The sequence below is a fragment of the Gobio gobio genome (genome assembly GCF_949357685.1).
Source record: "Gobio gobio genome assembly, chromosome: 14".
Classification (NCBI taxonomy): domain Eukaryota; kingdom Metazoa; phylum Chordata; class Actinopteri; order Cypriniformes; family Gobionidae; genus Gobio; species Gobio gobio.
Window position 1 is genome coordinate 10,926,999 of NC_137107.1, and position 13,354 is coordinate 10,940,352.

General features: G+C 38.0%; 2 protein-coding genes across 7 annotated transcripts in view; both read left to right on the forward strand.

The window, feature by feature from the left end:
* The window catches only part of lars1b (leucyl-tRNA synthetase 1b), a 68,726-nt gene extending 68,668 nt beyond the window's left edge, over positions 1-58 (forward strand). Inside the window, exon 32 of the mRNA XM_079835918.1 lies at positions 1-58. This exon is cut by the window's left edge and continues 731 nt beyond it. The gene's annotated coding sequence lies outside the window, so the exon portion shown is untranslated.
* Positions 59-2,496: 2,438 nt separating this feature from the next.
* plac8l1 (PLAC8 like 1) lies at positions 2,497-13,126 on the forward strand. 6 transcript variants are annotated; one of them, XM_079835919.1, is made up of 5 exons: positions 2,497-3,062; positions 3,448-3,490; positions 3,633-3,816; positions 8,595-8,731; positions 12,550-13,126. In XM_079835919.1, exons 3-5 carry the CDS (start codon positions 3,639-3,641, stop codon positions 12,679-12,681), a joined length of 447 nt encoding a protein of 148 aa, XP_079692045.1. In that variant the 5' UTR covers positions 2,497-3,062; positions 3,448-3,490; positions 3,633-3,638; the 3' UTR covers positions 12,682-13,126. The 6 variants fall into 6 exon arrangements, with proteins under 6 accessions (XP_079692045.1, XP_079692048.1, XP_079692050.1 ...); XM_079835922.1 differs by having other exon boundaries at positions 2,767-3,062; positions 3,613-3,816; XM_079835920.1 differs by having other exon boundaries at positions 2,791-3,062; positions 3,448-3,550.
* Positions 13,127-13,354: the final 228 nt, after the last annotated feature.

Sequence of the window (13,354 nt, forward strand, 5' to 3'; positions counted from 1 at the left end):
TCATATGTGTTCAATGAACTTAATAAATACGTAAATAAAGTTAACATTTGTTTCCTTTGAATGTCTCTGAATACAAATGCCACCTCGAGCATGCCTGCAAATGGTGTGTCCTTGTTAAACATCATTACATTTGAATGGTTTATATACTGTGCATCCGGAAAGTATTCACAGCGCTTCACTTTTTCCACGTTATGTTACAGCCTTGTTCCAAAATGGATTCAATTCATGATATTTTTCCTCAATTCTACAAACAATACCCCATAATGAAATCTTTGCAAATTCATAAAAAAATAAAAAATCACAATTCGTAGCCTTTGCCATGACACTCAACATTGAGCTCAGGTGCTCCTGTTTCCATTGATCATCCTTGAGATGTTTCTACAGCTTGATTGGAGTCCACCTGTGGTACATTCAGTTGATTGGACATGATTTGGAAAGTCGCACTGTCTATATAAGGTCACACTGTTAATGGGTTAGTTCACCCTAAAATGAAAATAATGTCATGTATTACTCACTCTCATGCCGTTACACACATGTAAGACCTCCGTTCATCTTCGGGACACAAATTACATAAAAAAAACCCCCATTGACTTCAGGGAAGAGGGAACCGGGAGTGCTAAAATGCGAACTTGCTTCCGTGTTTTGGTCTATAAAGTGATGTCATCCCTGCACTGCTCTATTGAGAAACGTCCTAGAGTTGCGTCCAAAAAAAAGTCCAAAATGCTTGATTTTCAGGTGATACACGTAGACTTCAAGGTGTACTTGTTATAAATGAATGATACAATCAGAACTATGTTACTATTAATGATACTATTGATGATTCTAAACCATAGACTATACCAAAATATGGACGTAGTGTCCGTGACGTCACCTGTAGGGTTCTGAAGAGCAATTTTGAATCCCAAAAGTGGGCGGAGCCGGCCGGCGCCATCTTGGCAGTGCGTCACTCCCGGATAACTGAAAATGGGCAAAGAGGTGGGACGTGGGTGGACTAACAGCTAGTAGTGTCAGCAGCGGCAATCCCCCGGTCACTCAAGTTATTAAAACAATTAAGGCGTAATATAATTTAAACAGATGTTATAAAAAAAAAATCACCCCCCTCACAGGTGTCATGAGGAGCAAAATTTGCTATTTAGACCAAAACCAATTTTTGTACCAAGCTGTGAAATTTTTTTTTTCTGCTGTAAAGTTTTAACATTTTAACCCTCTGGGGTACTTCGGGTCAAAAATGACCAAAAAACAGACAAAAAAAAAAACACACACACACAAAAACACAATTAGCTTTTGGAATGGCACGCATTCATTTGTGTGTGCGTGTGTTTTTGTGTGTATAAGTGTGTGTGTGTGTGAGTTTTTTTGTCTGTTTTGCACTCTTGATGTTTTAGAGATTCACCCCTTCACTGTTGAGTCCTTTTTTTCTGCATCGAGGCTGATTTGTATTTTACAAAAAACTCTGTATTTTCCTATTTTTGCCAATTTCCCATTCATTTCCTATGGGGGTCATTTTTGACCCGAAGGTCCTGAGTGTGACTATTTTTTTTTTTACGACCACTTAGACTTTTCAAATCCTGTCCCCAATTGTTTGGGGTGTTCATATACCAAGTACCAATAAAGTCACCAAGTTTCGGACCATTCCGATGAAGCTACGATTTTTTTTTTAAATGTATAAAACGCAAGATCCACTATAGTGGTAAAAATATGCTATTGCGTGATAAAAATGTCCAATGTGTCCACCGGATGGCACCGATCTCATTAAAAAAATTGCTTTCATGAGGCCTAGGCTTGACTCTAAAATGAAATACAGCTTTAATAAAAATAAAATAAAAAAAATAATATATATATATATACCTTTTTTATTATATTCAATGTGAAAAAATGGGTCATAAATATTAATTATAAATCATAAAATTATCTCAAAACACCAAAAAAGAAAAGAAAAAATATTATTGAACAAAAATATATTTCATTGATTTTACTCAAATCTTTTTTATCTTAATCTCGCCCTCCGGGTCATTTTTGACCCGAAGGTCCTGAGTGTGACCCATAAATGAAGAACCCCAGAGGGTTAACATGGGGGGGGGGGGGGTCTGTGGGATTGACTCCCTTCTGTAGCGGCCAGTCGATAAATTGCAGTTTAAGTCCCTTCTGTGATGGCTTCAAGAGGGAGACCGGAGGGTCATTGCGGTTTGAAATATCTGTAAGGTTAGTAACAATAAATAACTATTGGTTACTTCGATATTGTGACCTACTGCTCCAAGGCTTGAATGATTGAGAAACCAAATGCAGCTTTATTGAAGGGTAATCCACAAGGGTCCAACACAGGCAAGCAGTCCAAACAAGGCAGGAGAGACCCAGGCAAAAGGGTAATCCACGGAACAGGCAAGTAATCCAAGAAACCAGGGAGCATGCTCAGAAATGCAGTGTTAAACTTAACAAGACTTCGCAGTGAATCACATGGTGAACATGGTTTATATAGGCAGAGGAAATGAGGTAAAAGAGTCCGGGATATGGAGTGACAGTGCGGGGTGGGCATCAGGGGCACTCTCACTGGTGAATCGGGACAGATATAACCACATTGGATGATCACTAATGTGAAAATCCCTCAATATCTCGGTCCTGGTGTTTTTGGACTAAAGTGAGAAAATCAGAATTTTCTTTAAAGGACAACTGATAAAGAAAAGTTGGACATAAATAGCGCAGTTTTCGGAGAATGCGCCAACTCTACGAGGGATATAACTTTATTTTCCGGTCAAGCAGGTCGCAGCAGATATGAAGACGGCGCAATTTTACAGTCGGATGCAAGTGGAGACGAGATCAGCCACAAAGAAACACGTTCAGATAAACGATTACATGCACTTCAGCAGACTTGGGCGGCAAATATATAAGCGAGCCGTTCTACATATGACAGCTACATGCAATGTTTCATTAGTGGATGTGACAAATGTGCACGAGCTGCAGAAGGAAGTGATGCGGGACTTTAACCTCAAGAGGACGTGCTATTCTGCACTGCTGCTCTTGGGGTGAATTTATGTAACATCTATTTCACACAGGCTGGATCGCTGGTAAGCTCTTGTTGCATATTTGAGGTGTCGTTTGCGAGGTTTTTTTTTAGTGTTTTTGTGTGTGTTAATTGGAGGCTCCAGTGGGATGTTTGTAAGTAGGCCTGCGGTCCCACAAATGCATGATTATGTGTTGTATAATTGTATTTAAGAGGATTTTTTTTACTGTATCTGCTACTGTGTTTCATTGCTGTTTGCGACTTGAGTTATTATTTGAATGCACTTGCGAGGTGTTTTTATTTGTGTGTGGGTCTCTTGTGCATGTGTGTGCGTGTGTGAAGGCTTATCAGCCCACAGCAGCTTTCTGTCAGGGCTTCTTGGCCATACGGCTATCAGAATGAACACACCACTGTCACCATAGGAAACTCACCCCTGTCTTTTCCCTTAGTCTGTTGTCATCGTGAGGGATTGTTCTGAGCCACATTCACCGTGTAAGTGTTCTCCCTCATTAGTAGGCATTTCGTTTTTTCAGGTCAAAACTTTCAGGTCAGGTGAGGACTCCACTTTTACTGCCTTTATAGGATTGTGTGTCCGTGTTTTTGGTCTGGAGCAGCTTTCTTGTCTCGCCTTCAGATTCAGATGGACTCTCCAGGTGGAAAAAATACTGAAGCCGACCTAACAGGAAGTGCGACGATGGAACTTCCCGTGATCACTCAACCTGGCCTCGGGGAGACCACAACGACGGTGACCACTATCACACAAACGGGGGGAGGCTGGAGCACAGGACTGCTTGACGTGTGTGGTGACACCAGCACATGTAAGAGGAAATGCTTGAGAGAGCATTGAGTGAGATGAAGTTTACAATAAATATTGTCACATTGCGACGAGAAACAAAGTCGCACTGTGACATGTAAAGCAACATGTTGAATATAAATTCTAATATATTAAATAGAAAACACTGCAACACGTGTCACATTTTGAGTCATAAAGTTGAAAGAGCATAACAAATTTTCTTTGCGATATACACCGGTCAGGCATAACATTATGACCGGTCAAGTGAATAGCACTGATTATCTCTTCATCACGGCACTTGGAAACAAGTGAACATTTTGACCTCAAGAAGTTTAGAAGCAGGAAAAATTGGCAAGCATAAGGATTTGAGCGATGGCTAGATGACTGGGTCAGAGCATCTCCAAAACTGCGGCTCTTGTGGGGTGTTCCCGGTCTGCAGTGGTCAGTCTCTATCAAAAGTGCTCCAAGGAATTAACAGTGGTGAACATTGGCCAAGGCTCATTGATGCACGTGGGGAGTGATGACTGTCCTGTGTGGTCCGATCAAACAGATATTGCAATATTTAAATATATTTAAACTCACTTTGCAAGATATAAAGTTGCATTGTGCCGTGAAGCTAAATTTTGAGATATAAAGTCGCAACTGTGAGGTACAGTCGCAACAAAGAGAAACAAGTTCAAGATTTTCACTCACTCTGTAACGTATAAAGTTGCACTGACATATGAAGTAACATTTTGAAATATAAAGTAAAAATTGGGAGAGATATAAGTTGGAAAATACAAGAAACAAAGTGACAATTGCAAGATACAGTTGCAATTATGAAAAATGGTCACATTGCAAGACATTGTGAGTCACAACTGCATATCAAAATTACATTGCAATATAAAGTCATATTATTACATATGAATAAACATTTTGAAATACAAAGTCAAAATTAGGAGATATGTAAGTTGGCAAATATGAGAGGGCTCGACAAATATATTGCCACCCTATAATATGAGCAAAACTGACTGAAAATTTGCTTTTGCCATTTCTCCTTAGTCTTTCATTCAAAACATTCACAAAAATCTAACCTTTAATTGAACAATTGAATTTACACAGAACATAAACATGGAATAAATGAAATAAATATGGTTTTCTCCAAAATATGTATGCCAAAATTATTGGCACCCCTACAAATTCTTACTGAAAATGTAACTTACAGTTGTGGTCAGAATTATTGGCACCCTTCGTAAATATGATCAAAGATGGCTGTAAAAATAAATCTGCATTGTTGATCCTTTTGATCTTTCATTAAAAAAATGCTCAAAAATCTAACCTTTCATTGAAGTAAAAGAATTGAAAGTGTGGGGGTGTCACATTATGAAATAAATGTTTTTCGCCATCATTATTGGCACCCCTAGAATTGTTTTATGAGTAAAATATCTCATTCCCGGTTCATATTTTTTTTTTTAAATTGCCACGAGAGTGACTAATGCTGCCTTCACGTGCTATCGTAAATTTGATAATTCCGACTTCTGAAGTCGTGATTACGAGCTCATTGCATTCAAGTTTCAAAATGTGAGGGCGTTCATGTGCAATTTTTACCTAGGAAACTTGTATTTACGATAATTCCGAGAGCATGTGAAGGCAGTATGAAAATGTCCAGCTTTGACTTCTTGTTTCACAGGAGTATAAATATGAGGAAACACAAAGGCCAAATTCCCTTAATCATCATCCAAATGAGCAAAACCAAAGAATATAGTTCTGATGTGCAGCAAAAGATTGCTGAGCTTCACAAAATAGAAAGTGGCTGTAAGAAAACGGCTAAAGCGTTGAAAATCCCCATTTCCACCATCAGGGCAATAATTAAGAAGTTCCAATCATCTGAAGATGTTCTGAATCTGCCTGGAAGAGGACGTGTGTCTATATCGTCCTAATGCACGGCGAGGAGGAGAGTTTGAGTGGACAAAGACTCTCCAAGGATCACAGATGGAGAATCGCAGAGATTAGTTGAGTCTTGGGGTCAGAAAGCCAAAAAACTAAATAATAATAATCAAACAACCCCTACATCACCACATGTTGTTTGGGAGGGTTTCAGGAAAAATCCTTCTCGCTCATCCAGAAACAAACTCCAGTATATTCAGTTGTCAGACACGACTGGAGCTTCAGACGGGACCTGGTTCTGTGGTCAGATGAAAATATAAAGAGCTTTTTGGCAGCAAACACACCAGATGGGTTTGATGCAAACAGGGATAAAAAGTACCCCATGCCCACAGTTATTAAAGATACAGCTGGATCTTTAATGTCGTGGGCCTATTTGTTTGCTGGAGGTCCCTGACATCTTGTTCAGATACATCGTATCATGAATTCTAGCAAATACCAACAGATACAAAATCAAAACCTCTTCTAGAAATCTTGGATCTTCCATCAGGACAACGATCCAAAACAAACATCAAAATGAACACAAAAATGTGTGACTGAGCACAAAATGAAGCTTCTGCCATGGCCGTCCCAGTTCCCTGACCTGAACCCTATAGAAAAGAGTGATGAACTGAAGAGAAGAGAGAAGAATCTGGAGAGATTCTGTATGGAGGAATGATCTCTGATCTCCAAATCAGGCATTATAGAAGAAGACTCAGAGCTGTTATCTTGAGAAAAAGAGGTTGCACAACGTATTTAATAAAAGGGTGCCAATAATTATGGCCAACACGTTTTGGAGAAAAGCTTTTATTTCATAATGTGATTTACCCCTCATTTTCAATTCTTTTACTTCAATGAAAGGTTCGATTTTTTTTGAATGAAAGATCAAAAGATAAACAATGCAGATTTATTTTTACAGCCATCTTTGATCAGATTTGGGTAAAGCAAAGTAAATTTCCATTCTTATGGTATGTTTTTAAGTTAACATCGGTGATCAAGAACAATTAAGTGATAAGTCATGAATTCCTGTTAAAATATGAAGTGACACAAAGGACAAATTCCTACAGTCATCCATCACTGAAAGTACCAGCAGATATTAAATCAACACCTGTCTGATCTCAAAATAAATTCGTTATTTTATTATATTTCTTCGTGATTAAATGTTTTTAAATTACAAAATGTCTCCTAAAATACTTTATTATGTTTTGTATTACAGTATTACAGTTAAATGTAATTAAATTTGTTCAAAAGATGTGCGCTATCCTGCTGAAAATACTTATCGACAGATTATGTATTTCACAAATCGCATAAATTACTTTTGGGTCAAGCTTTTTGGATTACAGCTAAACAGGACCTTAGAATGTACTCTGCCATGTATAAGCTTGAAGTAATCTGTTAGTTTTCTTTTCCTTCTTCTTCTTCCATCATGGGAGTCTATGGCAGACCATAAAACTGTGTAGTAATTATAAAACTCTATATTATAAAACTGGTTTAGAAATTTGGCACACAGATAGAAGTCAGTCCAAACATTCACCACAGCAAATTTGGAGTCTCTAACTCAATCCCTCTAGCGCCAGCAACTGTCCAAAGTTTCACTTACATTTATGCTAATAACTTTTGAACCATAAGGGATAGAGACAAAACTCTTTTCCCTCTGATTTTCCATTATGAACATTTTCCCGCCAAAAAAACCCCTACTTTTTCAAACTCCAAGATGGTTTGTCCGATTTTCATGAACATGGGCTCAGATTATCTTCATACCACGCTGGCAAAATATTATCAAAAAGCTTTTTGATAAACCCAACCGGTAATGAATTTGCAAAGAGCACACCAAATTGGATGCAACGCTATATCTCCACAACGCTTTAGCGTATTTAGACCAAACATGGTACATGTCATCTCAAGCAAGACCTGAGGCTACATGCAGCGTTTTGGCACAGCGCCACCTGCTGGTCAGAAAGTATGAATAAAAAAAGGACTATTTTTGCTTAAAACTTCCGAATGGTTTGCCCAAATTATAAAACTGGTCTCGTTAGAATCAGTGCATCATGCAGAGTCAAATGATACCCAATTTTACGATACCCATATTGACTATTGTGGGTGTCGACCATTTTGAATTTGACCTAAAATGCTGTATTTTAAGAAAAAATTTGCTTATTGTTACGAAACTCGGTATGTGTCATCGGGACCATGCCTTGGAGATACTCAAAATGTTTCGAGAGTTTGATTAATTTTACCGATATTAATTCAACTGGTCTTGATAGATTCCTTTGGTCATGCCGAGAACAGTAATACCAATTATGCCATATTTGCTCGAACTTGCTGTATCCGCCATTTTGAATTTCTTTGAAAACCTACTTTTTCGAACTCCTGCTAGACCGTTGGTCTAATTTTCACCAAAACTGGCTCAGATCATCTTCAGACCATGCTGGCAAAAAGTTGTCAAAAGCTTTTTGATAGAGCAAACCGTTTCTGAGTAACGCATTAACGAATTTGCTGGCATGATGCCGAGCTGATTCTGAGGCTGTAACTCTGCAACTCTTTGGCATATTGTGATTTTTCAGCCATTTTGACTTAAAATAAAAAGCTCCCAGTTGTTTTCTGTTGTTGTTACTGTTGTTTGTCTAATCCAGTGGTTTGTGTACCGTTTCACAATCATTAAAAGTTAATGACGTTCCTTAATGATTTTCCAATATTTTGAAGTAAACCTGGCCATAAAACAGAATTCTATTTTTACAAGGACATTGCTTTTTTTCATAGCCATATTTATCAGAATTGAATCCTTTTTTGCAGGCAGTCAGTATAAGCAGTGTTAAACTAATTGCAGATAAGCACTGACGCTCAGAGTTTCTCGACAGATCCCAGCCCTCGTTTCAAAGCATCTCTCCCTCTTCTGTGCAGTTCTGATGGGTGCGTTTGTGCCGTGTTGTTTGGACCTGAGTCTGGCTCATCAGTATGGAGAGTGCGTGTGCCTGCCTCTGCTGCCTGGCTCCACGTTCGCCATGAGGGTGGGCATCAGAGAGCGTTTTAAAATCAGGGTAAGGATTCAGCAGTAATGTAAATAATGCGGCATAAATGACTGGAAATTTCACAGTGCTGATTTACTACTGACCAAATGTAAAAGGTTCTGAAATTGATTCCGTTTAGTATGCAAAATTATTTTAAAAATGAAACAGTATATAAAACACTTTATGCATGTTCCCGTTACTATTATATTTTAATGGACTATTTTGCTATACGATTCTATATTTAATATCTAATTCTACCAACATTTTACTTTTATTGTAAATAAAATATCATGTAGTAAAATAAAATATCAGATTTTTTCATGCTTAATGCATATAAGAAACTGGCTTTGTCCCTGCAATTTCTGTATAATAGTGATTCTTTTTGTACAGAAAAATATTGTTTGTGAATATGGGCTTGGAATAACTGTGGTATTAGTATTATTTTAGTATCATTGATATACTATTGTAGTCTTTTTTAATATTTTTAATTTGATTATTAATTAATTTTTTCACTTTAATTGTAGTTAAAGTTTTAGTGTTTTTTTTAAATATGTGTATAGTTTTTATTATTTTTTATTTATTATTTTTAGTGTATTTAGGTTAAGTACTTTTATGTTAAAATTAATGGAAATGAGAAATGTTGCATTTGTAACTAGCTGAAATAATTTTGCTTTGTATAATTTTGCATTTTATATAACATTTATTTTGTTTTAAAGTAACGGAAATGTTTTTTTTTATGGTTTTAGTTTTAGCTTGCGATAATAACCCTGCCTGGTATATTGAGCAACAATGTTTAAAATAATTACTTGACATTTTTCACTGACCTTGGATTAGTTGACTTCAAAATGAAAATGTCCTGATATTTTACTCACCCCCATCTCATCCAAGATGTTCATGTCTTTCTTTCTTCAGTCGAAAAGAAATTACGTTTTTTCCTGAAAATATTCCAGGATTTTTCTCCACATAATGGCTTTCAATGGCAACCAAAATGTTGAAGGTCCAGATCAATGCCGTTTCAAAGGAGGGGCTTCAGAGGCTCTGCACGATCACAGACGAGGAATAGGGTCTTATTTAGCCAAACTATCAGTCATTTTCAACAAAAATAAAAATATGAATGTACTTTTTTAACCTAAATTGCTCATCTTGCGCTGCTCTGCGATGTGCTAGTGATTGCGCAATCACGTCGAAAACGTCACACTATATGTAAACAGATGTACAGCCGTGTTTACAAAGCGCACATGCGAAGACTAATTCAAATGCCCTTTAGCAAAGAAAAAAGGTACAACAACGATGTCGCTTGGGCCGGTACTTCTGTCTACATCTAGTGTGATGTTTTCGACGTGTGCATGTAGCACCAGGTCGTTGTTTAACAGTAGAAAACTAAACTAAAGAGACGGAACAACAACAGACGCCCGCAATGACTAGCGCTTGTGTGAGGGGGTTATGAGATAGCCACAAATTTAGTTTAAAAGAAGATGCTTTTATCGGTCATAACTTCTGGAGAAAAGTAGCGCAGACACTGGACAAAGATGAAACTTTCTAGAGCCCGTGTGTCGACCACCTGCATTCACGCCATAGACTGTAAAAAAGTTTGCGCATGTTTGATTCCTTCCACTGTAGAAAAATTATGCCAAAATATCCCAGTAACAGTCAAGGCCGATTACGTCGCTCGGAGTCCGCAAACTCAATAGCAAAAAACTACCTAAAATAAAACTTATTGGGAAAAGGAACACTTGAACATACAGTACTGTGGAACAGTTTTAGGCCACCATTAGATGTTGTTTCAGCAATGGTATAATGACCATATATAATTATTTCTCAGTCTCTTTATTAGAATAAAACCAGAAAGTACAGGAAATTCGTATGCAGTATAAAACAAAACTGAAAAAATACCTTCTACAGGCTAAAGTGGCAACTATATAGTGACCTCCCCTTACACTTGAGCAAAAGCAGGAACCTGGCTCTCTTAAAGGAACACACCGACTTTTTGGGACTTTAGCTTATTCACCGTATCCCCCAGAGTTAGAAAAGTCCATACATACCATTCTCATCTCTGTGCATGCCATAACTCTGTCTGACAAACCCACCGCTAGCCTAGCTTAGCACAAAGACTGGAGGTAAATGGCTCCAGCTAGCCTACTGCTCAATAAGTGACAAAATAACACCAACATTTTCCTATTTAAATGTTGTGATGTGTAGTTACATTGTGTACCAAAAGTTGCGATTTTCTAGACCGATATGGATAGGACCTATACTCTGATTCCTGGAATCCTGCGTAATAATCAAGGAACTTTGCTGCCGTACCATGGGTGCAGCGGCGCAATGATATTACACAGCGCCTGAAAATAGGCTAACATCTGTCAACATAACCAACGTGACAACCTGCTTGCACAGGGAGCATGCTGGGGACTATTTTCAGGCGCTGCGTAATATCATAGGTGTAGGGAGGGCTTTATTGTCCCAATAAGGCGACATCCATTTAATAATTTTAAGAAATATAATCATTTACACTCTGTTATTATTCCGTACCGTTTAATGTACAACAATACTGAGGTGCAAATAGTATATAAAACTATTAAAGGTGCACTATGTAAAATATTTTGAGTAAAATATACAAAAACCACTAGGCCAGTGTTATATATTTTGTTCAGTTGAGTACTTACAATATCCCAAATGTTTCCAACTATTTGTAAATCGTGAGAAATTGCTATTTTAACCAAGGAACTGGGACGTGTGAGGGAGTTGCCTGTCAATCGCGTCATATCTGTGTTACCCTCGGTTTCCAGTTTTATTTTGCAGAAACGCTGTACTCTCACTGCAGTGTGAACCAGTATCATAGCAGCCGCTGAGCGAACGCACAGAGTAACGTCATAACATAATTTTCAACACACTCAGATGTATCTAATATGATAAAAGAGCTTCGTTACCTCATTCATGACCGTAAAACCGGAAGTGGTGCCGGCGACTGTGTCATAATAAAAGTCCTGCTGCTCTTCTCATTAACAATCGCTCCAGCTGCCTTGCTCAGCTCCACAACACTCGGTCCTGCTCTGCTTCATACTACAGTAACGTTAATAATCGCATCCATGAACATGAGTCCTATCCCGATTCTTTTCCACCGGCTGTGAGGTGAAGACCACATGTCCCAAGATTCTGCGCTCAAACGTGGCATCATCAAACTACGCCTTTGTTTTGAACAGGCGACCTCAAGTGGACGGAAAAGTTACATAGTGCACCTTTAATAATATAAATACCATCTAACTACTATTTACACTTATTGCAAAGAAAATACCGCAATAGTGTATTCGCTTAGTGTAAATAGCATCTATCTCTGCCTTTTTAGGAGAGGGCGGGGTTTATGACCTATACTGCAGCCAGCCACCAGGGGGCGATCTAAATGCTTTGGCTTCACTTTTCAGAACTTGTGCGGCACACTTGGTTCGCGCATGCTATCAAAAGGAGCAGACTTTGAAAAGCTACGCGTTCGACTCTATACGTAAAAAAACGAAACATACGTTGTGCGAGTGAGAACCAACAACTCATCTCAGATAGACTGGAGTTTTACAGTGTTTCTGTAAAAGTGTTTTACAATATTTCCTCTAGGAGTACACATTTATCTTTGATTTATCTTGTCATGTCCTTCTTGTGCTAAGAAGTAAAACACATCCAGTATTTGACAGTTAGATGAAGATTCCTTAAATGAAATTCCATAACTAGATTCCTTGACTCAGAGGGGGGTGTTAAATCAATATCAGGGAAATGTATCCTTACTTAGAAATCTACAAACCCTGCTTTGTCTGGCTTTATTAAATTAAGAATACATTACAGTGTGCTGTGTGTGTCTCTAGGGCAGCGTGTGTGAGGACTGGACTACGGTATATTGCTGCTACCCTCTGGCCCTCTGTCAAATGATCAGAGAGATGAAGAAGAGACTGAAGACACAGATCTACACCGTTTCTACCATGCTGGAGAGCTCCTGAGATGCTGTGTGTGTGTGTGTGTGTGTGTACACGGCTCCGATTTTCTTCTCATCTGTGTTTTTGCGATGCTTAAAGACTGAGGGGCCGTCTCAGCTGTCAGGATGTTTATTACGCGGGGTCCTGAACTTCACGCAGGGTTAGACATATCAGTACTCTCTGCTTGAAGATTGATGCCGCTGACATTTCAAACTGACGGAGAGATGGAGTGACAGATGGGTGGAGAGACGGATGAGTGGAGAAGAGGTTCCTGATCATTTCTGGGACTGTGTATGCTTTGATTTCAGTTTGCTCTCTCATGGTACATATAAAACATATGCAGGTTTTGCTATATGAATTCATTTTGGATTGGCACTTTTTAAAATCGTATTTCAAACTCAGAGTCAAAACTGATTTGACATCTCATCTCTTGTTTCATCCAAAATAAAATGTTTAAAAAAAATCTGCCAAATTTTGTGAGATTTCCTTTTTGTGAGTATTTTTTTTTTTTTTTTAATGTTTTAATTTCTAATCCAACAAATGACTTAAACAGTATATGATAAAGCAAGGATTAAAAAAAAAGCAGGATACCATTATATTTTACGGTTATATTTTAGATTGTAATTTTCAGTTAAAAGGGTCATGAACTGGCTTTTAAAAAATGTTCATATTGTTGTCTGAGGTCAACTTATTGCGT

Bases quoted from the DNA above. Each gene is read 5' to 3' on its own strand.
- plac8l1 (XM_079835919.1), top strand. From the start codon at position 3,639: ATGGACTCTCCAGGTGGAAAAAATACTGAAGCCGACCTAACAGGAAGT. The intron at 3,817-8,594 runs GTAAGAGGAAAT...TCTTCTGTGCAG, and splicing joins GTGTGGTGACACCAGCACAT to TTCTGATGGGTGCGTTTGTG. The intron at 8,732-12,549 runs GTAAGGATTCAG...GTGTGTCTCTAG, and splicing joins GAGAGCGTTTTAAAATCAGG to GGCAGCGTGTGTGAGGACTG.